We start from the raw sequence: 26,049 nt of genomic DNA, 5'->3' as shown, positions 1-26,049 counted from the left end.
AACTTCATTCTCCTTGGAGGCTAGTTGGAGCTCCAGAATGTCAGAGGCAATGCAAGACCTTTTAATACAGACTTGATTTTTTAGCAGCCTGTGATATGGTGAAGGCTGATTTTGTTGCCTCTTTTTATTAGTTTTTGGAAGTTGTATACTGATTTTATTGTGATATTTTATGGTGGTGTATGCATAGAGTGTTTCCCACCCCCCACCTCCTTGTACACTGCTAAGTCATTGGACTGGTGGTGTATAAAAACAACTATCTCTCTGTAGTTGGTGTGCATGTGTAGCAGAATGAGGCAGAGAGAAATAAAGAGAAAAAAGATGAATCAAATTCTTTCTCAGTGCAGTATAAAGACTACTTACAGTGAAATAATGATGTAGAATTTAAATTTTTGAATTGTGGGAGGGTGAGATCTTAGTAACACATTTAGGTCTATCAAGTCGGTCACTGGTGTTTATAGACTGCAAAACTTACACAGGTCCTCCCCACCCCTCTCTCTGACACACAGCCAAATTAATGTCACTTTCTCAATAAAGGAACAGATGGGATCAAGCCTTGAAGTACCTCCTGAACTGACACTGTCCCTTACAATCGGTGGCAGCTTAAGATTCCTCCCAACTATGCCTTCCTCCTGAACGGGAGCAAGTCCTGGGTGTAATCCCAGGCCACCGCTGTTGCCGTGCACACACAGGCTATGCTCCCTGCATGCGCTGACAGCGATTGCTGCTGCTTCTGTCCCATGAACAGGCCAGTGGGTGGACTTCCTTCCTTACCTGAAGAAGTGTGCATGCACACGAAAGCTCATACCAAGAACAAACTTAGTTGGTCTCTAAGGTGCTACTGGAAGGAATTTTTTATTTTGTTTTGTTTTGACTATGGCAGACCAACACGGCTACCTACCTGTAACCTCTTCCAGATGTGATAGTCTCAAAACTATAGATTAAGGTCTCAGCCACACTTACTGCTCTTTGTAGTCACAAGTCTGCACTTAAAAGCTCAGTGTCCGAGTGTGTTTTTGGTTTTGGTTTTGCCCCAGAGCTTCCCCCGCGAAAACCCTCTCCTTGGCGCTCAGTTGGAACAAATGTTTTCTGCAGTTTGCCATTTGGTCTGATCGAGATTTAAGGAACAGGTTTGTGGACCATGACTGGAAAAATGTGTAGCAAGGGTCAGTGTGCATAAGCCTCAAGGAGAGAGGAGTCTGTTCCTTTGTCCATTTGGGCATCAGTCCACTCAACCACCTTCTCTTCCCCCCTCTTCTTGTAGCTACCATTTTGGAAAAGGAACTAGAGCCTAGAGGCAGCTGCGTATCTCTTGAGGAAAGAGGGAGTGATCCTTTTCTTGATGCTTGCATTCACCAAAGTCCCTCTGCAGAAAAGGGGCTAATTCATGGGCCAGGCTAAACTGGTGGCTGGTAGGAAATGACCTCTTTTCAGTTTTGACAGCATTATCATCATCCCATGCTTCTCCAGCCAAGGGAGCAATATGAACGGACAATAGGTCTCTCCATTATGCTCATTTCCACTGCAGGAATGCATCAAGATGGGGGCGGCTCACACAGAAGACCTTTGTCCTGATTGGCATCACTTGTCCTTTCTTCCAGCCTTCTTAAGACTTCAGAAGTTTTCTCAGTCTAAAGTGGCCGACTTTGTTCAGGGAACAAAGAGTTAAAGGGGGCGGCAGATATCCTCTCTTTGTCCGCCCCCACCCCAATCCTTCCATTAAAAATGGAGAAAGAAAAGGGAGAGGACGAAATGTAGTTCAGCGCTGCCATCATGGGGACCATTTAGAGGCTGAATCTTTGGAGTCTGAAGCGGATAAAAGATGTGTTTAGTGGGTGAATTTTCAAGCCACAAGGGACGGCAGTCGGACAGAATGTGACAGAGATCAAAAGCTTGTGCTGCTGCATGAGTGACTGGAAAGAGTCGAAAAAAATGCCTTTAATTATTTTCCTTGGTTCTTCTGTGGTTTTTCTGCTGTGATAAAACTAGGAAGTTTAAGGCAGGAAAAAACCTCTACTGTAGATCTTCCACATATAGGCTTCTCCCTTTCTGAGGTTCCTTTCTTTTCCAAAAAAGCAATCTATGGTATCTTTTTCCTGCAGTCCTTGCCTTCTGGCCTCTTTTAATCACCCTCCTGCCTGCAAGCCAGAGAGGGCAAAAAGGATGTGACTCCCCCGACTGGTCATTTACATTAGATTTATTTGTATCAGTGCAGCTCCATAGGCAATGAGGCTTAATTGGAATGTCTGCGAGAGCTTTGACTTCATTTAGTTGGCGAAGATCACAAATTTCAGTATTATTCACAGGTTCAGTTAGGTTAACCTGCACAAACAATTTAATTGGCTTCTGTTTCATGTGGTGGTGGCTTGCAGCACTTTCTAGTACATTTGTGCTTGGTGATAATGCGCGCTGTATTGTTCCCATAACAGAAGCTACATATCATGTTCCTTTCAGCTAAGCTGGGCTGTGGCAACTGGGTTTCTTTCCTCCCAGGCATCAGGAATTTCCCAAGATTTGAACAAGAACTCTGGCATGCTTAGGCAGAATTAGGCTAGCAAATAACCCTATATTTCCCATATACAGTGGTACCTCGACTTACGAATTACTCAACATACGAATTTTTCGACTTACGAATGAAAAAAGTGCCCGCACGCCTATGAATTTTTCGACATCCGAAGGACATCCGTTGGGGGTTTTAGATGGGGTTTACTCGACTTACGAATTTTAGATGCAGTTTACTCGACTTACAGATTTTTTTGAATTTTTCGTTTCCAATGCATTCCTATGGGGAAATCGCTTTTTTCGACTTATGAATTTTTCGACCTACGAATGTGCATTCGGAACGGATTAAATTCGTAAGTCAAGGTACCACTGTACATCAATAGGGCCTTAATTAGTCGCAAATGACCAGAAAGAGGTTGATGAAAATGTTGATCCAGTGAGCAATTCCACATTGGGGGTTCTGAGGGAAGGGGGGGTCACTTTCTGAATCACATGGAGAAGCTGTTTTCAGTGTAGCCCAGAGACAGAAGCATGCAGCTGTATTGAGGCAGCACTAGGTGTTGAAATTTTGCACCCCTAATAATTTTGAGCCTGGGGCAACTTGTGCCCCCCCCCAAAACTCTACACCACTGGTTAGGTCACCTGTGGGGGCAAGCTACCGCCAACAAAGAACACCCTGCTTGCAGGAGCTGCGCTGACTGCCAATCTGATACAAGGCCAAGTTCAAGATGTTGGTACTAACAAACAAGGCCCTATGGAGCTCAGGGGCAGGTTACTTGAGACCTTCTTATCCCTTATAAACCCAGTAGATTCCTGTGGTTTGTGAGAAAGTTTCTCCTGCAAGTTCCAAAGACTTAGAAGCCTGCTCCACAGTAATTCAGAGCAGGGCTTTTACTGTGGCTGACTCTGCTCTGTGGCATGCCTGTGAAGATAACACAGGCACCCACTACCAGCACTTTCTGGAAACAATAGAATACATTTTTTTTGTTCTGACAGACTTTCTCAGCTGGATAAATGAGTCTTTGACGCGAGTGCTTGCTTGGTTAGGGTTTTCGTTTTGTTTTAAACGGATTTGCTGTTTTTTTGTTTTTAACCGTTTTTAATAACCTTTTGTCTAAATCACATCGAAACAGATGTTTAGAAGGTGACTGCTTTATCAGCGATGATGAAATAGTCACACAAAACTTTGTCTTTCATGTTTGGGACACAGCGTTTAGACAGGGCCTCTGACAGGGAGAGTTCTGACAAGTTGCCAACACACACACACACACACACACACACTATATATATATATATATATATATCAGCTCCTGTGTTTTAAAACAATTTGATGACCATCAAAAATTCAACAGCTGAACCTTTTCTCCTGGCACGCTGATGAGCTTTGAATTCTGGTTTTCTGTGGGTCACGTAAAGGAACATGAAAATGGAACAGAAAAGAAAAGAAAAAGCTCTATAGCCGTTAACAAAATAGTGGATCGTAAGAACTTCATGGTTGTTAGCCCCATAACTTGCCAACACTATTAGGTGAGTTGACAAGCTGTGCCAAGGACAATGCATCACAAACGTCCAGCATTTCTGTAGCCTCCTCAATTCATATTGTGGTATGAAGTTATAAGAGACTTACCTGTATATTTTTCCTTGTACTTCCCCTTAGAATACTGCCTTCTGCAGGAGCCTAGCAACGTATCGGCAAATGAAGATTACTCTGGCTCTATTTTATTTTCAGAAGATTGTCAGATCCCTAACCCTTGCACGAAACTGCGATACCTTTGGAGTAAAGTGTGCACTTCAAGCGTTTTTACTGCCTTGAAGTTGACACTCTTTAGTTTGTTCAGCTCCCAAAAAGCCCCAGAGGACAAGGGAAGCAATAAAATATAAATGCATACCTCACAGCAGATTGCCCTGCGTGGGGGCCTGAAAAGCTTAAACCCTTTTAACATTGCGCTTTCTGCATGTGTGTGCGCTGTTTGTTGGTTGAAGTGGCTCTCCACTCACACCCCCCTTCCATTTTTGAATTGGTCCCACATGAAAAGAGGAATTTAATCATACAGGTCCTGGAATGTTATTGTTTTATAACAAATTGATACCAGGAACTAAAGCTGAGGAGGGTGTTTGGATTTCCCCCCCCCTTCTCTCTCTCTTTTCTTTTTTTGTACGTGAAAAAATAAATGTGATTCAAAGTACACTTGAAAGCTGTTGGGAAATATGAATGTGCTTTTGAAGTAAAAAAGAATTCCATTTGTTAAACAGAAAATGAAGCTGTGCACTTCAGCTTTCAGTTTTACGCTGCAAATAAAATGGCAGACTTTTTGCTTTCTTGTTTCCCCTCTTTCTCAGACTCCCCCCCCCCCAACCCTGTTCCGCCCTCTATCTTAAAAGCCCAGCATGGTGTTTAAAATGCTAAGAATCCAGCTGGGAATAAAGGAAGCTAAAGCAGCTTAGAGAAATCCTAGATGGACTTTAAGCTCTTGTTGATATGGTTACTAAATGGCTCAGGTAGGAGCAGGGACGGCAGAGCGGTCAGAACTGTGTCACTGTGGACAATATGGCACAGAATGCCCGATGTGGAAAGGAGCAGGCAGGTCAGCTTGGGAAATGTGAATTCAGCTCCCTGGTTCATGGGTGTGCACTCTGCACAGCCTCGAATTAATGATTGTCTCCATTCCCTTCATACATAAGGCATCCAAAGGGAATATAGCATGAGGAACAGGTCACACAGTCGCTGGCATTTTCTTTGGTCTTGGGGGGACAGGGTTTCAGTTTGCTTGCGGTAAACTGTTCTTGACTAATCTGAGGCTGTGCTACAGGTTGGGTCCACCTCTGAAGGGTTGGAGTGCAACTTCTTGACTTAATCTGAATCCGTGATTAGGTGCCCTTGTGTTCTCCCCCTCCACCCATGAAATGAATGAGTAACTGTGGACTCATTCAGCCTTCCTTTTTCTGCTGTTCCTTCGAAGCACAGGCCTGCACTTTAAACCTCTTTGTCCAAGAGAGGTTGTAGTGTTGGTGTTTGTTTTGTCCCCCCTAGGAAAACCCACAATCCACAGAAAACCTGATTGCCATTTACTCCGGTTCAGCAGTAAAACTCTGGTTTTCCTGGGGAAAGCGCTGGGCAAAAAAAACAACAACACTCGGACATAGAGCTTTAAAACTCAGACTTGTGCCTAGAAATATGGCACAAAAAGGCTGAGTGAGCCCTATGTTATTGGTGACATTAAAAAAAAAAGTTTTAATATACTCCTTGTTATCTGCATTGGCCCTGACAATATTAACCTAGTTTGCTTATCAGGTTGTTGCAATGCATGTAAATACCAGTAAGTTCCTAAAAATATGTACAAATGTGACATTTTGTTATCTGCATGTGCAGAATCTTCAGTTTTCAACATGGAACCTGGCAAAGGAATTGGATATTTTGGTTTTCTTGGTTAGCAATAAACTTAGGAATATACAGTATTTGAAAACATGCATTCAAATGAATCTGGGGGCAGCGGAGCAGTGAGAGGGGAAGCTTCCGGGTGTAGATAGCAACGTGTCTGGTTGCCTGCGGTGAATAGAACCATCTCTAGGTGACCAGGCAAGGGAAATGCATTGTGTGGAAGAGGATGAAAAAGTGGGTTACAAAGCCAACAGGTGGAGTTTTCAAAATATTGTGCACTGGTAGCTTTCGAGGACTTATTATCGAGTTTGGGGAAATACACCCCTTGCCAAAATTTGGGGTGGCACATTCGTGTTCCTCTCACTGCTAACGTGTTTCACTTTGCTGCCATTGCTCTTTGGAACTGTGCCCCCTGCACTTTTGCAAAACATTGTGAAGCGTAACAGCTTGTGCAATAGGGGAAGGGTTGTAGCTCAATGTTGGAGCACCGGCTTTGCATGCAAGAAGGTACCTGGTTCAATCCCCAGCATCTCCAGGTAGAGCTGGGAGAGGTCCCTGCCTGAAACCCTGGAGAGCGGCTGCCAGTCCGTGTAGACAGTACTGAGCTAGATGGATCAACGGTGTGGCTCTGAAAAAGGCTGCTTCATTCTCTAAACAAAATAAAAAATTCTTTCCAGTAGCACCTTGGAGACCAACTGAGTTTGTTCTTGGTATGAGCTTTCGTGTGCATGGTATCTGAAAAAGTGTGCATGCACACGAAATCTCATACCAAGCACAAACTTAGTTGGTCTCTAAGGTGCTACTGGAAAGAATTTTTTATTTTGTTTCGACTATGGCAGACCAACACAGCTACCCACATGTAACTGCTTCATTCTCTGTTACTAATAGTTCCACTTCTTGGCTGTCCATCTTGTATTCAGAGCTTCTTTGTCCACAGCTGCTTACATTCACGGGAATGGTTGGCTTGAAATTCCTTCCGAAAACCATCAGGGAGAGTCAGCTGCTTGCTAACTACTGTATTTAACGCAATATGGTTTGTGCAGCCGAGCCAACTAGACAAAATAATAGAAGGCACCCAGCCCATTACTGCATCGTCCAGACCACAAACCAAGGAGTCATTGGCTCACTTTCGCATTCCCAGGCCCTAAAATGTGTGCTAAAAATAGAGGGAGGCTTTTCTGGTTAGGCTGCTCCTCCGTTCTCAGCTATTTTGGTGGAGAGAAGGATACAACGTGCTTGCCAGGGGGGATGCATTTCTGTGAAGCATTTATTGAGAGGAAATGTAGGTTTGGGGCAATGCCTGGTGGATTATGGGCACAAAGCTAATAATGGCAGAGGTGAATAACAGGAAGTGAGAAGGGGAATAAGAGAGGAAAGACTGCTTCCAGACAACAAGAAGGCAGATAGGAAGTTGCTTTATACAGAGTCAGACTATCGCGCCATCTCATATCCCTCAACTGTCCCGGGGAAAACCAGCACATCCTGTATTTTTGTGCGAGAGCACAGTAGCCATTTTTGGGCGCCATGGTCTCGCACCACAATCTGACCCCGAAAAAGCGCTTTTTGGAGGGCTGCAATCTCACACAGGCCACATGACTCGCGCAGGAGTGTGTGGTTTCCCCCAGTATTATCTATACCAGAGGTGCTGTAGCTAACATGGTGCCAGCTGCATATGTCTGGACTACAGTTCCCATCAGCCTCAGCCTGCTAATGGATGGTGGGAATTGGAGTCCAGCAACTACTGGAGGGCCACCGCTTTGGCTATTCCTGGTCTTCATTGACTTGCAGCCATTTTCCAGGATTTCAGACAGGGCGTCTTTTCTCAGCCTTACCTGGAGATGTCAGGGGTTGAACCTGATGCCTTCTGCATACAACTCTCGTGGTCTACCCCTGAGCCTCAACCCTCCCATCCAGTGGTTTCTCAGACATTTTGAAACCCTCCATACATTTGAATAAATGTCCCCTCCTCTTGGGAAAAAATAGCCTTCCTACTTCCCCCCAACCACCTCCCCAGCTACCTTCCTGCCCTAATTCCTGGACTGGCTTTTCGTCTCCCTCCACCAACCTTTTTCTTATCTGTATCTCTTCTCTGCTCCGTAGGTAAAGGGATGCGTTTTCCCTTCCTCCTACAGCAGGAGATCTGCTGCCGCGGCCAGATGGTGGTTTTGGCATCCTACCTTTTATTCAATGCTAGTAAATACAGCTTTTAAAAGTCTGCATGCACACAAATGAATTAATGTAATACTAATATTAAATAATGTGTGTGAACTTTGCAGTCCTACCCCCATCCCACCCCCATGAAAAGTGGCAACACTTTCCATGGCAGGTTGGGGGCAAAGTTGCCACTTGTTTTTGCTCCCTCTGCTGGCAGGAAGTGAAACTTGTGACAATCCGAATGGTGCTCTTTCTGTAGGTATTGTGTTCATAGAAACCCTAGTTTCGAGCTCTTGGGAGTCTGAAATCAGGGGCAAAAGCTGGTAAGAAATACAGTAGATGTATGCAGGAACAGAGGGGGGCAGCTGGACTCAAAAGAGGGAGGTATTCAGCATTGTTCTGTTACCCCAAAACATTTCACTACCCAGTTGGTGTTTGCTTTGTTGATGTGTTTTGCAAGCATCTCCAGTTTCTCATCCCCAGTGCGGGCAAGGGACCTCTGGAAAAACTTGAAAGTTGTGACCAACTGGCTACAGACTTTGAGGCTAAAGTTGTTTGACTTTGGAGTGATCTTTTTTAAAACACACACACACACACACACACACACACACAACTATTTTTATTAAAGCTTGAAAAACAAAGAAAGAAAAAGAAACAATTTACAGGAGTCAACATCAAATATCAAAATCAAATATTTAAAAAACAAACAAGAAAGCCAAAAGAGAGAAAATAAAGAAAAAGGAAAGATTTCCAATTCTCCATCTATCAGCTGTAAAAACTTATGCAAAACTCTTGCTCCATAACACCCCATTCTTCTGCTTTCCATAAGCTATCCATCTATGGCCTGTGAAAGTGTGGGGAGGTGGACTGTTATGATGATGATCATTTTACCACAGTGGTACCTTGGTTTAAGGACAGCTTAGTTTATGAGCAACTTGGATTAAGAACGCTGCAAACCCGGAAGTAGTTGTTTTGGTTTGTGAACTTATCCTTGGAATAAGAACATGTTTCGCTTCCTGTTGAGTGTGTTCCATTTGTAAATTGAGTCCCCCGCTGCTATGGGGAAGCAGGCCTTGATTTAAGAACACTTTGGTTTAAGAATGGACTTCCAGAGCGGATTAAGTTCGTAAACCAAGATACCACTGTATTAAGCTTCCTTCCATTATGTTTATATCATTGATGTTCCACAATGTGTTTTTAATGTTGTGCACTGCCCTGGGATCTTCAGATAAAGGGCGGTATATAAATTGAAATAATACCAATGCTACTAATAATAAGCCAACCTTTTTTTCAGTCTTCAAACCCAGATATGGAGAGCACGTTTTTTTTCTTTTTGTGCTGAAAGTCCATAAGGGGTGGTGGGTTTGGAGCAATCTCAACTCTGTACTGATTTCAGCTCCTCTGGTTTATATGCTCTGACTCCACATTCCTCCCCAGCTACTGGCCTCAGTAAATCATGTTAATGAATATCCTATGTGTCATCTAGTGTGGACCTGCCCACATTAGGATTTTTTTTATTTTTATGTTGCATGCCATGCTGTATTCACTACATTTTATCCTGGAAATCTTATAGTATGTCTATGATCCAAGAGGGTCAGTGCCAGCAGCTACACTTAGGACTCATTCACATCTGTCCCCCCCCCCGAGGCATGGGCCTGGGAAGATTTCCTTTTGTGCTGCCACTTTCCCCGGGATTCAGCACTAAACCACGGGTTCTCCCAAGGGAAGTGGTGTGATGAAAGGGAAAACAAAAGCTCTTGGACCCATGCCTAAAATCATGGGACAAGCAGAAGACATGGCAAGACATGTGAGTGGCGCTGTGGTCTAAACCACTGAGCCTTTTGGACTTGCCGATCGGAAGGTCGTTGGTTTGAATCCCCACGACGGAGTGAGCTCCCGTCACTCCGTCCCAGCTCCTGCCAACCTAGCAGTTCGAAAGCACACCAGTGCAAGTAGATAAATACGTACCACTGTGGCGGGAAGGTAAACAGCATTTTCGTGCCCTTTGGCTTCCATCACAGTGTTCCGTTGCGCCAGAAGCGTTTTAGCCATGCTGGCCACATGACCTGGAAAGCTGTCTGTGGACAAATGCCGGCTCCCTGGGCCTGAAAGCGAGATGAGCACCGCAACCCCATAGTCGCCTTTGACTGGACTTAAGCGCCCAGGGATCCTTTACCTTTACTTTATTGTGAGATAAATAGTAGGGTGGATAAGCCCTTACAGAAAATGCTGTCCAAATACAGTTGGGGGGGGGGGGAATGGTGATGAAAAACTTACAGGCGTTCCCGTTAAGAGAACTACACTGCCATGGTTAATTTATAATCTTTTTGTTTATTTGTTTTTGCTCACCCAGTGAGAGCAATAGAAACCATTTAGATAGAATGACCCAGAGACCCGGTATCAGGTTTGATATGTCTCTAAATGTCTGTCGTGAAATAAGAGACAGGGAATGGCACAATAAAGGATAGATACACCCAAAATTGCCCTGTAGTAGCCTTCGCCAACCTGGTCCCCCCCCCCCCTGATATTTTGTACCATGGAACCCATCATCCCCGGGTATCACAGTGAGATTTGCAGTACAAAACAACTCCCTGGAAAGCACCAGGTTTGTGAAGGCTTCTCTACTGCTTTCCATTCATTTATTTAGCTCAGAAGGACCCAATATGTCTTGTATCACAGAGAAGATACTGGGCGAACAAGCCCTTTGGCTGGGTTGGGCTCTTGTGCCCTTTAAATATGGCAGAATGGTTAGAAAGAACGTACAGCTTGACCCTCTCCCCTTCCCCTCTTCTGTGTCCTTTGCAGATGATGTTTCTCCCTATTTCAAGACGGAGCCAGTGCGCACACAAGTTCACCTGGAGGGGAACCGCTTGGTCCTGACCTGCATGGCAGAAGGCAGCTGGCCTCTGGAGTTCAAATGGCTGCACGACAACAGGGAGCTGACCAAATTCTCTCTAGAATACAGGTACGTAGCAGGTGGCCTTTCACTCTTCAGGGCTCTCTGAAGTGGCAACGAGCGTCCCCCCCTCCACCTGGAGCCTTGTCCCTGCAGGCTGCTTCCTGTCATTATCCCCATGGTAGCAAAAGCCCCTGGGGCATGTGTCATCTGCAGCTCTCAGCTTGTGCACAGGAACCATTCCGGGTCTTTAATCAATTTATTTTCTTTTATAGCAGCTGGGGGGGGGGAAGTGGCTTTGGGGAGGGGGGTGGAAAGCGTTCAGTTGTTTGACGCATGCAAAAGGTCACACACGAAACGCTAGAAGTGTGAATTTTCTATGAAGTCTGGGAAAGCTAGAAAGGGGGTGGTGGTGACAGCACCCAGAGCAAACAGGAACGCTGTGAGACAGGGCTCGTCCGCACTTCCGCTTGTGCTGTGCCTATAAAGGTTGGGTCCTAGTGGTTTTCTGCTTGACCCAGGCCCTTGCCCTCATCCTTTCCAAGGGAAAACCCGCTCCTTGCCAACAGATAGGAACAAATGGCGATCCAGGGAAAACGTGAACTGTTTGCTTTGGTTGAGTGCTAAAGAATTGTTTTTCCCTGGGGGAAAGTAGCTAAAGTGTGGACTTAAGCAGTCAGTTAACTTTAACCAGAGTGTGATGGACCCCCATCTCACGAATCCTTAAAGCCAAAATGGAAGGAACGTTTTCAGAAAAATTGTATTTCGTCCTTATCTAACCTCTCCTTAAACTGAACAGAATTTGCGCACCGGTTGTCATTCAAGCCCCCTCTCCCTGCAGGGCTGGCCGTTCCCAAATGTCGTAATTTGAAACAAACTCCCTCAAAGAAGCAAGCAGACATCATGTTTATTGGGCCAGGTTTGCCCCACTGACCAAAGTAGATTCCTTATCTCTAGTGTCTCCTTTCTTATTATTGGTTTGCAAACTAGAGCCCCAAATTCTGCCTCTGTCCAAGGTGGAAACTTGCTGCTTAGATCAGGAGTAAGCACAGTTCAGATTTGCGGAATCTACTTTTGTGTGTACTAGAACTCCCAAGATCCACCAACCACAGCAAGTTTTTCTTGACTTTATTGTTCTATCTTTTTTTGTAAATTTAGGTTTTTAAAAAATAAAAATAAAGCAGTGTGAATTTTTTAAATGAAATGAATAAATGGAGAGAGTTCAAAAGATGGGCTCCCTCTGCTCGAAACATCTGGCCCCTTGGTGAGCCAGTTCCAAACCCCCTTGAACTGGGTCAGATGTGAAAGGGGTTCCAACACACTGCCCAGTTCACCCAGCTGTTGCCCTGCCCCAATTCACCAGGGGAACAAAGAACATAAGAAGACCCTTATAAGGTGAGACCAGGGGCCTATCCATTCCAGCCTTCTGCCTTCGCAGTGGCCAACAATGCCTCTGTGTAGCCCACAAGCAGGAGTGCAGCATCCCTCTCCTGCCCAAGCCTTGCCTTGGGAAAGCGGGAGGGTGCACCTGTTGGGAGATGTTTGCAAGGAGGGAACTGGCAAAGAAGGCTGGAATGTTTCTTGCATTTGGGCATTTTGAGAGTTCCTATGGAACGCTCCGAAGGAGAGGAGGGTTAGTGCATCGCTGCAAGCTACTAAGTGCTGATCAATGTAAAATTCGCTTCCCTAGAGGATGGCCTCATTGGCCATATAACAGGTTTCCTGGCTTTCATATCCCTCAGTTTCAGGAAGACCTATTAAAAAAATCCTTGCTGACGTGATGTCCTGCAAGCTTCAGATATCAGACTCACCCTAGCCGAATTAATCCACCCCTAATAGGAAGACATCCTCTCTTGATTTAAAGACTTCAAGTGATTTGGGAGCTCTTCCCCGCCTCCTCTGGTGAGCAATTCCTGTGTTTTAATTACTGTCACAGCTAGGAAATGCACTTATTTTAAGCTTGTCCAATTACTTCTCCCAGGTACGGGAACATGTTAGCCCTCTGACTGCAAGATTGAACAGCGTGCTGCGAAGCTGTGGCTTACCCGTGTTCAAATATTTATATACATTGATCACATCCACCCTTCAGCCCTTCTCATGGTTAAGCCAGACAGATAAAGTTCTCAGTGAGAGAAAAATGGGGACAGGGTGTGTGCGTACCAGCCATTTGGAAGTGTTAGCCTTTACTCCCTCCCTCCCTCCCTCTCTCTCTCTCTCTCTCTCTCTCTCTCTATATATATAATATTATATATATATATCCCTTTTCTTGTATACAATTCATGCTTGCATAAAACCAGATAACTTGCTAAGAGGGATATAAGCTCTTCACTTTTATGAGTTCAGAGCCATCTATAGTACCTGCCACCCATTTGTTGACTACTGAAGAGCCCAGTAGAACAGACCTTTGCTTCTCATTGACTTCTGAGACTGTAACAGTGAAAATCTGTACTCGGAGGTAAGTTCCATTGTGTCCAATGGGGTTTTCCTCTCGTCTAAGTGTGCATAAGGTTGCAGGCTAATTCATGTCGCAGGTCCATGCAGTGCTGCATCTGCTGAGGCAGGGATGAGGAGGGGCAGCGGAGAGACTGGGGGAGCTTCGTGTTGGTAGTGGCAGCATCCTGCAGGGATGCAGGATGTTGATGCCACCAACCCAAAGCTCCCCTTCCTGATGCTTCCAGTGGTGCTGCCACTGGGAGGACACCCTCCCGCTTTACCCCACTCAAACACCACTGCTGCATGTTATCCTTCTTTTGCTCAGGCCCCCATGTCACTTGTGTTAGGCACTTTGATGAATAGGTTACCATGGACATTTTCGGCATTTTGAGTTACTCAACCTGAGCGCACGTTGAACTGTTCATAGACTGAGTTGCACCTGATTATCTAGTGGCGGAAAAGCTCGTGGGAAGAGGAGGAGGAGGAGACAGCAAAAATAAATTGTGGTGGTCATTTCCAGCAGTGGTTGGTTCCTGGGCTTCAGGCTTTAGCCGCCTTACGGTTTACCCTAACCTTGCGTAATGTAAATAGAATGCACAGATGAGCATTGGGTGACAGGGCACTAATTCTTGATTGCATCTTTTTATATAAAAAAAGTTGAAAAGGAAAAAAATATTACAAACTGAACCTTAAAGGTATAGTTCTGATGTTAATAATAATAATAGTAAACACAAGCACTGAAGTGGAGAGAGACTGAAAGTTGTTAGCACAGTTGTACCTCGTGTTACGAACGCTGCGTGTTGCATTTGTCACGGGTTACGAACCCGCCGAACCCGGAAGTACCGGAACGGGTTATTTCCGGGTTTGGCAGTTCGCGCATGAGCAGACGCGCAAAATAACGTCATGCGCAGAAGCTCCGGAACGGATCCCGTTTATAACCAGAGGTACCATTGTATAAAAGTCTTACATGTTTTTTTCCCCTCTAGCCACACCAGGTTTTTGCACAGTTTCTTAGAAAGTGATGATGTCCCAAATTACGTTACACCATTTCCCTACATATAAGGGTCTGGTGACTTCTGTTTCAGTGTATCTGAAGAAGTGTGCATGCACACGAAAGCTCATACCAAGAACAAACTTAGTTGGTCTCTAAGATGCTACTGGAAGGAATTTTTTTATTTTGTTTTTCCCTACATTTAAACCCTTTGCTTCTTTCCAATTTCTAGCTGTCAGTATTCCTGCTGTCATCACTTCTTAACATTGCCCCTTTGAATATCCATACTTCTGGGATCCTTACTCTATTTAGATTTTCAAATGGGAGACCTAAAATTGATAATAATAGCTGAGCTTTGTGTCCGAGCTAGCCTATCTCTCAAGCAGATACCACCTTGTGCATTGGCAAAATATACATCAGATATACCAGGTGCCGAAGAACAATTGTCAGTCTGGCTTTCGCTGCTTATTAATTTGTGTAATACTTGTCCTTCTCTGTTAATTTGTTGCCGTTTTGTCTGAGCACCCGGAAGATGAAAAGCACCTCTAGTTGCTTTTGACGCTTTGTAGAATTGTTCCTTCTTCAAATAGCTTGTTAATTACCCTCCATTCTGATTGCTATCGTTTATCTGCCGTTTGCTGGTAACTCTGTGCCTCCTGGTTTGCAGCAGTCTCTCTCCACCCTGCCTTAGAAAACTGACAAAAATAATAATAATGATAATAAAAAAAGCTTCCTTCCATCTCTTTTGCTCGCACTTGGGCCCTGCCGGTAATTTGAAAAGAAAGCGAGTGTCATGGAGTCACAGCCACTTGAGGCTTGTCTTTAAATCAAGCCTATGCTTCTCTGCATCTCCTCTGTGTATGAATGTGTGTGTCATCCTCCCCATTTTAATCAATAATTCAGCCCGAGACAAGCTATTTCCCCATTTAAAGGCATCAAACTTGAAGGCATCTTGCTGCCATGGCAACACCTCCTCACTCTAGGACCCCAGGAAGAAAGGCAGTATCGCCAAGTGTGCAGTCCCTTCACTGACAGATGCTCAAAAAAAGCTGCCTTCGGTGCCAGGCCCACATCACATGCCGTGGACAGCAGCTTCAAGTCTTACCTCAGAGGAACAGAGGAAAAACTTCCTTTTTCAATGCAGCATCACACAGCTATGTCTTAACTGAGCCGAGGATCTGAGTGTTTCTGTCATGCGGAACCCCTTTGAATTGGGTTGTGGGTACTAGGAAAGCCAGTATTTGTTGCCAAGATGAGCAGCTCTTAGACCAGGTCTAGCCAACCTGCAGGGGCTGTGTGCATACCAACCCTGGTCAGCCACAGCCAGCATGGTGAAATGGGATGATGGGACTTGTAATCAGTCATTACATTGGCACCACATCGACTATCCCTGCCTCACAATCTCGATAGCGTCCTGGTTGTTTCCCCGCCTCACAAATCATTTGCTTGGCTAACACAAACACATCATGATCTGCTGCTAACCTGATTCCATTTGTATCAGGCCGCACACAGGAGCTGGTCACTCCAGAGTTAACGTCAGTCGCTGTTTCATACTCAGAATTGCAAGCATAAATTAAGCTAATGGAAAGGTTTGTCCAGTGGCACAACTGTAGCTGCAAAAGTCACTCCCTTGTGGTTCCGGGAACCACTGTTGTGGGGCCATATTTATTCCAGTTCCTTTCGGTTGTATAAGGAAATATTCACATCGCTACCGCAGGTCTGCCATAGGCACTTCTTCTGGGATCTAGCAAAGCCGCGCGGGGAAGTGGATTCAAACATTTCCGCAGCCTTGCAGAGCCACACTGCTGAGCAAAGGATTTGCCTCAGGCCTGCCTGTGTTCCACCCCACTGACAGACATGCCTGAAAGAACAGGGGGAAGCCACTCTTTAGCTCACCTCTGTGCCGAAAAGGTGATTAACAGGTTTGAGGGTGTCAAAGTTTGCTGCAGGTTGCTCAAGTGCTGACAGGATCAAAGCCCCAGGGGTCCAGAGGGAGAAAGCCATCACCCAGAGGCACCCAAAGTCAGGAAACCAAAGTGGTAGCTTGGCCACAGGCAGGTAGCATATTTCCAAATCAGGTTCTCAGGGCAGCACCAACTGCAATGGAAACTGACCACCAGGAGGTCAGCCTGCCAGGGCCTTCTCTGCAAGTGACAGGTTTGCTCAAACTTTGAGGCTTTATCAGTCATTGGTCCCCTGGGTCATCTGATGAGGTGCCAAGTCAGCTGACGGGGCTTCTGATGCTGCCTAAGTGATGCTTCTGTTCCTTGGTAACACAGGTCAGCCTACAATTCGGCTAGCAGCCATACTGCTTCAGTGGGGCAGTAGGTGACGTACTGGAGCCTGGCTACCGGGAGCACAGGTTGAGATTACTGGTTCATTGCATTGGATTGAATTAGGACAGGGGTGGAATATTTGAGGCCCTCAATATGCTTTTGGACTCCTCAGACCCAGCTGGCATGACTCCCTGTCAGAGATAGTGGGAATCCAGCATGATCTGGGGAGCCACAAGTAGTGTGGTATAGCAGTGAGAGCAGTGTTTCTCAAACATGGGTCCCCAGCTGTTGTTGGACTACAACTCCCCACACCCCTAGCTAGCAAGACCAGTGGTCAAAGATGATGGGAGTTGTAGTCCAACAGTAGCAATTTCTAGTAACCCAAGTTCAAGAAACACTGAGTGTGTTGGACTAGGACCTGGGAGACCAGGGCTCAACCTCCCACTCGGTCATGAAGCTAACTGGGTGACCTTGGGCCAGTCACTGCCTCTTAGCCTAACCTCCTTGAAATGGTGGCTGTGGTGGTGGCTCAGTGAGGAAGGGGAGAACCACATAGGCCACTTTGAGCCCCCTGGAGAAAAAGGTGGGATATAATAAATTCAATAAATAAATAAGCCCAGGCTCAGTTGGACAGAGCATGGTGCTGATAATGCCAGGGTTGCAAGTTCAATCCCCATATGGGACAACTGCATATTCCTGCATTGCACGAGGTTGGACTAGATGATCCTCAAGGTCCTTTCCAACTCTACAGTTCTATGATTCTATGAAATACCTCAGTTAGGGCTAAACTACCTGTGACACTCAGGTTGGTTGGCTTCCACCCAAAGCAGCTACAATAAAAGCTGCCATTTCAAAAAGAAATTTGCATGTGGAATAGTAGGTGCTTATTCCATTGCTGCTAAGCTTTCATGTCCAATTCTGCATTATACCAACCCTTGAAAACCATATATGAGCACAGAGAACATTATGCATTACAAGAGCCTAGAGATATGTTCTCCCAGCCCTTACCCCATTCAGCCTTTGATCATTCATCCCAGACAGTGATAATACATCAAAGTTGATTGTTTGCTGGTAGAAGAGAGGAGAGTATTCCTTTTTACTTTATTTGTTTTTCATTTGTTGTGGCACAATATAACCATGTGCCACTACAAATGAAGTGCAGTGACCTTAATGTTAAATAGCAAATGGCTGTGTAAACCAGTTTTGTTCAGCAGATGTTCCTAGAGTATTTCTAACATGCACGGAGTGCCTGAAAAACAGCAGATGCATAAGACAAACTATTCAAACACTGTTGGGAGCTTCTGTGCTTTTTTCTTTTTTGACATTGTTAAGATTAAAACCATTTTCTTAGTGCAATTTCACTAAGTGGTATAATCATGGTGTTATAGGAATACACACAACCCACTTGACTTGTTGAATTTGCCATGCTGAAGTTTTTTCGACACTTTCCTTGACTGCAATTATGTATTAGAAAGTGGCAGACCGAATTTGGAAGTGTCCTTTGGAATTGTGGAAACCTGTGGCATTCCAGATGTTGGACTCGCATTCCTATCAGCCCTAGCTAGCATGGCCAATTATCACAGATGGGGAGTTGTAGTTCAGCAACATCTGGAAGGCCACATTTTCCCTATTCCTGTAGCAAACGTACGGAGGCACCAACATACTCCTTTCACATGTACCATCCAACAGAAGAAGAAGAGTTTGGATTTGATATCCCGCTTTATCACTACCCGAAGGAGTCTATCATAGCGGCTAACATTCTCCTTTCCCTTCCCCCCACAACAAACACTCTGTGAGGTGAGAGAAGTGTGACTAGCCCAAGGTCACCCATCAGCTGCATGTGGAGGAGTGGGGAAGCAAACCCAGTTCGCCAGATTATGAGTCTACCGCTCTTAACCACTACACTACACTAGCTCTCGGTGTTCCAAACTTTTGGAAACTTTTGTGATACCAAAATTAAACTCTATGAGAACTGTTTCCTGCTCAAATCTTCATTGATGCCCGGTACCACTAGCAACAGTGACCAGTCTGGTTAATTGCCTTTGAAATCTTGAACGAACCCTTAGATGTAAACCCAAACCTATTTGAAATGCACATTTAATTGAGTCGTTTCTCCCATAGCTATTCCCTGTTCAGTAGATTCAAATGCTGAACTCAGAATCTGCACATGTGGCAAACCATGCCCAGCCCACCCCCCTTGGTCATCTATGTATTTGTAGACTGGATGTTGTAAAACGGAACACCGGTCAGTGGTGGAATAAAGGAGAGGGCAGCGGTGTAGTAGCAGTCCTTGAAAACCTCACTTAGCTGTTGAGAGCAGTCCTTGAAAACCTCACTTAGCTGTTGAGAGCTGCCTCCATTTCGGAGAGCTCTGCCCACTGTGAAAGTTACCAGGGTTACACCTGTGTTCCTCACAGCAGTCCCATAACATACATGCAACTTTTGAGCACCAGTGAGCATGGGCTACGCTGGGAAAGTAAGATACCCAGGTCAGGTTCCCCAAATACTTGCATACTAGTATTTAAAGATACAAATATAGGCATGTGTTATCTGCACATGTTGATGCTCTCACTACAGCAATATGTAGAGCTGCCCTTTACAGCAGCAAAAGTGAGAATAAGTAAAACCTCTGTAGAAAAGACTGTCTAGAAATGGACCGGTCATCTCCACAAAGCTGATGAAGCCACAAAGACTCTGTGCAAACCACTCTCAAAGCCCGGCCCATTTCTTCTCCTCCTGCTCAAAGTGCCACCTGCTGCCGTCTCCTTCATTCAGCCCTGCAGATGGAGAGAGAGAGAAAGAAAGAGAGAGAGATCCACTCTTTGGAGATTTAATGCAGTGAGACGAGGTTTCGGACATCTTGTCTGGCAATTGAAGGCTGCCAGTGAGGAAGCTAGGGCAGCAGAATTAGTTATGATGGGCATAAATTGAATTTTAATAGAGATGTAGATGGCACACGGCCAGCTTGCTCAGGCGGTAATTAAAAGTTAACGGGTTTAGAAACATATTAATCCTTTGGGGAAAGAGAGGGCTGTCTTTGATCGCAGGGGAGGGCCCTTTTCTGCACGGGGCAACGTGTCCTGAATTTGCCACTCAGCTGGGTTATTTCAGGAACTATCTTGGTGATTGAGAGGCTGCTGCTAGGTTACTCAAATAAGGGATAGTGAACCAAGGATAATTCACAAGCGATTGTAAGAACACTTTTACTGCCTAATTCACAGCTTCTGAAACTTGCTAATATGATAGAGAATATGAAAGAAACCATTTTTTTCTGTAATTGCTCGAATGTGATAACCAACTTGGCTCTATTTTCACACAGGTTACAGATGCAGGAAATTCTAATACCATTCTATGTCTGCGTTCAAACATGGAGTTTCTTGGTTATAATGCTGGCGCTTCTGTCCCAGTTTCTAATGTTCCTTTTATCCTGCAATTCCTGCTCCATTATAGAACTGTGCAAAAGCCAACAGACAAAGACGGTAATGAAAGCCCAATACAAAATACACAAAACTGTGAAAGACACTACAATATGAACTACGAGAACATTATAAAAATATTTAAACTAGAAATATTTATATCAACAAATAGACTGAAATCACATAAAAACATGTATGCAAGTATCTACTCGAAGGCATGATCTATGGCTTATTATCCAAATGATCAGCTCTGAAGGTGCAGAGCTCGATGTGCAATATTTATTCAGTGTGCTAGTGAAATGAACCATTGAAGTGTGGAGTTGTTTAGTCAGGGTTAATCTTGTATACCTCTTGATGAAGTCCGTTCCTTGATGAAACCGTACCCGTGAAACGGGGGACAACAAGCTAGCACCCGTCGGAGGACAGACAGATGAGGATGCCTGAGAGACTTTGCACTATCACTTTACAGTATATAAATATTGCACATCGAACTCTGCACCTTCAGAGCTGATCATTTGGATAATAAACCACAGATCATGCCTTCGAGTAGATACTTGCATACATGTTTTATGTGATTTCCATCTATTTGTTGATATAAATAATTTCTAGTTTAAATATTTGCATAATATTCTCGTAGTTCATATTGTAGTGCCTTTCACCATTATGGAACTGTGGCTTTTGGGTCAATATATTGGCACGTCATGCTAAATTTTAAAAAGCAAGAAAGAACTTGCATGCCAGGATACCGCCACAAATTCCATCCCATGAAATCACAGTGCAAAACTCCTAGAGTTCAACATGGAACAATTGTTAAAGAAGAGGATGGAGAGGAAGCTGTAGAAGTAGAAGTTAGAAAAGAAGTAATACATTCTTGAGGTCTTCTAGGTATTTGCGAAGAAAGACATGACTGATGCTTTTGCTTTATAATTTATTGTTAGCCAACCTCGGACATCTTCGGATGGAAAAACAAGGTAGAAAATGCTAACATAAAATAAATGCTAGCATTAAGTAGCAGGAGTCTCCCTCCCTTCAGAAATGCCCCACTTGCCAGACCATTGGCTAAAGCTATGGCCATATCCAAATCCTTGACACCTTGCAATTCTCTCCCCACCACCACCACCCTGCCCCACCCACCACTCTCTGGGTGTGCAGTGCCTAATACTGTGCTGGGTGTGTCCAGGACTTGGTGTTGTACAAATCTGTGCTGCTTTGCAGCCCCATATTCCCCAAAGGTCTCCTTGCAAGATGCAAGAACGTGACCTGAAATCCAACATGCCAGCCTCTCCTTTTCATCCGAGCCAAGGCAGGTCTTCCTGCTGACTCTCCGTTCCTAGTGTTTTGCAATTCTTGCATTTATGAGGTACTTTGTGCAAATAAAGAGAATCACTTGGGGTTTGGTTTAGAAAAAAATAAGGGGTGGGAAGCTGTAGGGTTTTTTTCACTTTTTTTAATGGTGAAAGAGGGAATAACTGCACAAGTCAAAAATGTTTAGTGCTCCCGTTCTCCTGATTGTTCTGCACTCTGCAAAATTGCTCTGTAGTTGTCCCTTAGCAAAGGCACATTGCAATTAGCAGTGAATGGTGCTGCCGACGGCGAGATTCTTTTCACCTCACACGTGCATCAGACAGATGTAATTGCATTATAGATTTTCTTGGGCTATGGGTAAGGATGGGGAGGGGGGTTGCTGGTTGTAGGTGCTGTGGGGTGCTATCTGAGCAATGTCTTCTCATCTCTTTGTCCCTGTGAGGCTGTCCACCTGTTAAGGACCCATTTGCAGTGCCCCCCAACCCAGGGTGATGGCAGCTAAACTGCGGTAGACAAGACAAGGATCTGGGATAAAATTGGCCACCACTTTATTGATTACAGATGTAGGTGAAATTTGGCTCAGGCTTTGGGTGTATGTCCATATCAGACTCAGTGGCACAGAGATGTCTTGATAACAGGAATAGCTTTCCAGATGTTGTCCAGCTCCCATCAGTCCCAGCAAACATGGTCAGTGGTGATGGGATAGCAATTGGAGGGCCACAGGTCCCCCACCCCTGTTATAACTGATTATCAGTTGCCTGACCGACTGGTAGAAACAGAGCTAAGAATGGTATTGAGGCTAAATGATAACTCAGATCAAAGACGATCCACTGGGACATTCCCAAGGTAGGAAGATGTGATTAGCCGAGGAATCTAAGCAGTGTTGGAATTGGAAGAAACATTAATCTCTATGGCAAAAGGGCAAGAGAGCCAAGGTTTCCCGTAGGCATCTGGTTGGCTTCTCTGACAACAGGATACTGGACTAGATGGGCCATTGACCTGATCCAGCAGGCTCTTCATATGTTCTGAACAGCAGGCAAACACCAAAGCCCAGCAAGCAGTAAGTCACCAGAATGAAAACTTGGAGTGGGATTTCCTAGAGGTACTAATTTATATAGTTACCCTTAGCCAGTGAGGCACCTAGACTGGAAACAAATCAGGATCCAAGGAATACATGGTGAAAGGATGGAATATGACGAGAGACTTTTTCTTCCCAGGCCTTACTGAGATGACTGAGAGATTGTGTAGTCTGCACATTTTGGGGGACGGGGGACGGAGGGGGTGATGATATGGCTCTCCTGGAACTGTATTGCCATAGAACGCAGGCAATAATTTTGTGTCTAAATCCTGGCCCGTATCAACACCTCCCTGCTATGCTATAATCTTCTCCCTGAAATGCTAGCTTCCACTAGGCAGTGAGATTTGCAATCTCCACCTGCAGCTTGAAATGGTACAATCCAGATGGTTGTACCACATGCTTCCCCCCCCCCCCCGGCCGCCCTGAATTTGTAGGTCAGTCCTGATTCCTGAGTAGTAGAATTTCCCTGAGTATCAATACCAACTTGGGTTGCGTTAAAAGGAGTAGACAAGATGATAAAGTTATCATTGGCTACCAGCCACGATGGCTATGTTCTGCCTCCGCGGTCAGAGGCAGTATGCTTCTGAATACCAGTTGCTGGAACTGCAGGTGGAGAGTGATGTTCTGTTAGGTCCCGCTTGTGTGCTTCCCTGGGCCAATGGAGGCTGACCCATTTGTGCCAGTGGGACACTGGCCCACAACCTCAGCCTGTCCCACGAGGCAGCCTCTACCTGCTTGCCTTCTTGACCTCCAATCACCTTCCTCCTCCTTAGTCCCACTGTTGCCCTTATACAACTCCTTAGGGAAAGGATGGGAACAAGCTAGAATTTAGTTGGTTCTGTCTACTGTAGCTCTGGTTCTGCCTGCTGGGGCTCTGGTCCCGCCTATTGATGGTCTCCCTGCTTCACACCCTACCAGTCCTAGTGGACTCAGTCCTAGGCACCTGGTTGCCACTCTGAGAACAGGATGCTGGACTAGAAGGGCCACTGGCAAGTTCCAGGGGGACTCTTCTTATGTTCTTACGTAACGCTATGCATGAATTGTCTTATCCTGGCATGCATTCAGTGAAGCTGTTTCAAAGAGAGCGCTCTGGCATCCTCCCATAAAGTTTGGGACGTTTTGTAAAGCAGGTGAAAAACATTACTGTTTTAATTGTGAAAATGTGAAAAATAACTGTTCGCATCAAGAGTGGAAGGCTTGGCGTGTGATTGCAGTGGCTTGCGTAGGCGTGCTTAACAAACAATTCCATGGAGTCTTGGGTTTGTTTTCTCTGCCCCCACAGTCGTTGGCCAAAACTCATTCAGTGCACTAATTATGGGCCTCAGGCAAACTCATAAACAGCTGTAACCTATGCCATTAATTCCAGCATAGTGCTGGATTCAGCACAAGGCTTCAGAAGGTGCGATTGTTTGAGTATTATGTCAGGATAGGGCAGTACACTCCCATCAGCTGTTTTTAGCTGTGGCAACCACAAATTGTTGGTTTGGAGCAGGTGCCCACTCTGGTCCCTCAACCCACCTTTTACTGGCGTCCCTGTTCCTACCTAACCCAAACACCTTCCCAAGAATGCTGTGTGTGAACGAGCATGTAACCTGCAACCAATCCGTCACCATAATGCTTTCCAAACCACAATTGAGCAGTTTTCTTCACTTGGGGAATGTATGAGATGTATGGAAATTTTACTGGTAACTTTTTTCAGTGTACAGTGGACTCACGGGTTGCAACATGACCTGTGCAGGAGGCGTGTTCGCAACCTGCAGCATCTGTAACCCGCAGCACCGCATCTGTGCACGTGTGGGTTGCGATTCGGCTTATGCGCAAAGTGCAATTTAGTGCTTCTGCGCATGCACACACCGAAACCCAGAAGTAACCCGTTCCGGTACTTCCAGGTTTGGCACGGTGCGCAACCTGAAAACGCGCAGCCCGAAGCAGCCATAACCGAGGTATGACTGTAACTCTTTTCTTCCCTCCAAATTTATCAGACGTTTTACTCAAGCAGGAGTTTGTTTGTTTGTTTGTTTGTTTGTTGTGTTTGTGTATACCACTCTTCCTCTGCAGATCCCAGGGCAGTTCACAACATAAAATTGCAATATAAAAACCACAAAATACATAGTTAAAATAAGAACCACCAACCATCCAATAATCTCCCTGCCCCTTCCACAACACATTTAAAAGGTCATCAGATGACAATCAGCCCAAGGCCTGGTTGAAGAGGAATGTTTTCCCCTGGCACCTAAAGGTGTATAATGAAGGTGCCAGACAAACCTGGCTGGGGAAAGTGTTCCACAAAAGGGAGCCACTGCAGAAAAGGCCTTCTGTGTTGCCACCCTCTGGACCTTGTGGAGGAGGCACATGATCTCAGGATGTAGGTGATTCATATGGAAGAGGCTGTCCTTGAGGTAATGGTCCTGAGCCATGTAAGGCTTCATAGGCCAAAACCAGAATTAGGCCCAGAAACTAATTGGCAGCCAGTGTAGTCAGGCCAGGATTTGTGTAGTATGTTCAAACTGTTTTGCACCTGGCTGCTGAATTCTACACCAGCTGAAGTTTCCAAATCGTCTTCTTAACATGTTGCACTAGTTAACCAGAGAGCATGGAGAACAGTAGACTGTCCCTGTCCAGATAGGGGCACAGCTGGGCCACCAGCTGAACCTGATGGAAGCCACTCCATGCCACTGAGCCTCAAGTGACAGCAGTGATCCAGAAGTATCAAGAGCAGCAACCTCCCAGTCACCCGGTCTAGGGAACACACTAACAGTGCCTCAGTCTTATCCGGACTGAGATTCAGTTTGTTGGCTCTGATTCAGTCCATTACCAAGGCAAGACAACAGTCCAGGATTTCCACTGCCTCACCTGCAGATGTAAAGGAGAAGTAGAGCTGTGTGTCATCAGCATATTGCTGACAACATAACTCCATAGCTCCGATAACCCCACAAGATGGAGACGTGTAGATGAAATTCAGTAGTGATTCTCATCCAGATTGATTTAGAGTGCAACACCACTATCTGCTGATAGATAGATAGATAGATAGATAGATAGATAATAGATAGATAGATATAGATAGAACCTACTAAGAATTATCTTCCTGCCTCACACACACCCTACCAGACTCACCCTTAGCTAGGTAATATGATATATATTGACTGGCTGAAGTTTTATAATCTAAAGATTATTACTTCACACAAGGAAAGGCTGCATATATGAATAGCAATGACTGACAACAGTTCCCATTATTCATGACCAGCATGAGGAAAAGAGGTGCATAGGGGATAAATGATGCAGTTGTATTACATTGAGGAATGATTCCTTGGGGTTGGGCATGGCCAGGTCATTCTACTCCTTTGAGTAGGGAACCCTTCTGGGCAACGCTTCAGTTTCCACATGCCACTGGTGGGTAGGCCCAGAGCCAAAATTTTGCTTTTGTACAATAGGTTGGCTATATACCTACTCACATTTTCTGTCCCTCCACCCAGGCAAGCAAGAACATACCCTCCAACATTTCTCCAATGAAAATAGGGGCGTCTTGAGGAAAGCTGGGACTAAGGAAAGTGGGTGGCTTCTGTAAATCTGGGACTGTCCCTAGAAAATAGGGACACTTGGAGGGTCTGCAAGAGGCATTTTC

At 45.2% G+C, this 26,049-nt stretch overlaps 1 protein-coding gene across 10 annotated transcripts in view; it reads left to right on the top strand.

The window, feature by feature from the left end:
* The window catches only part of SDK2 (sidekick cell adhesion molecule 2), a 326,992-nt gene that overhangs the window by 176,805 nt on the left and 124,138 nt on the right, over nt 1-26,049 (top strand). For all 10 annotated transcript variants that reach the window (XM_033138944.1, XM_033138948.1, XM_033138946.1 and 7 more), the window contains exon 2: nt 10,838-10,997. In XM_033138944.1, the coding sequence (XP_032994835.1) occupies nt 10,838-10,997 (160 nt within the window). The remainder of the gene's footprint in view (nt 1-10,837; nt 10,998-26,049) is intronic.

This window comes from Lacerta agilis, chromosome 2, assembly GCF_009819535.1.
Source record: "Lacerta agilis isolate rLacAgi1 chromosome 2, rLacAgi1.pri, whole genome shotgun sequence".
NCBI classification, from domain to species: domain Eukaryota; kingdom Metazoa; phylum Chordata; class Lepidosauria; order Squamata; family Lacertidae; genus Lacerta; species Lacerta agilis.
The sequence above is the reverse complement of the archived record's forward strand: the minus strand, read 5'-3'. Positions and strand labels throughout refer to the sequence as shown.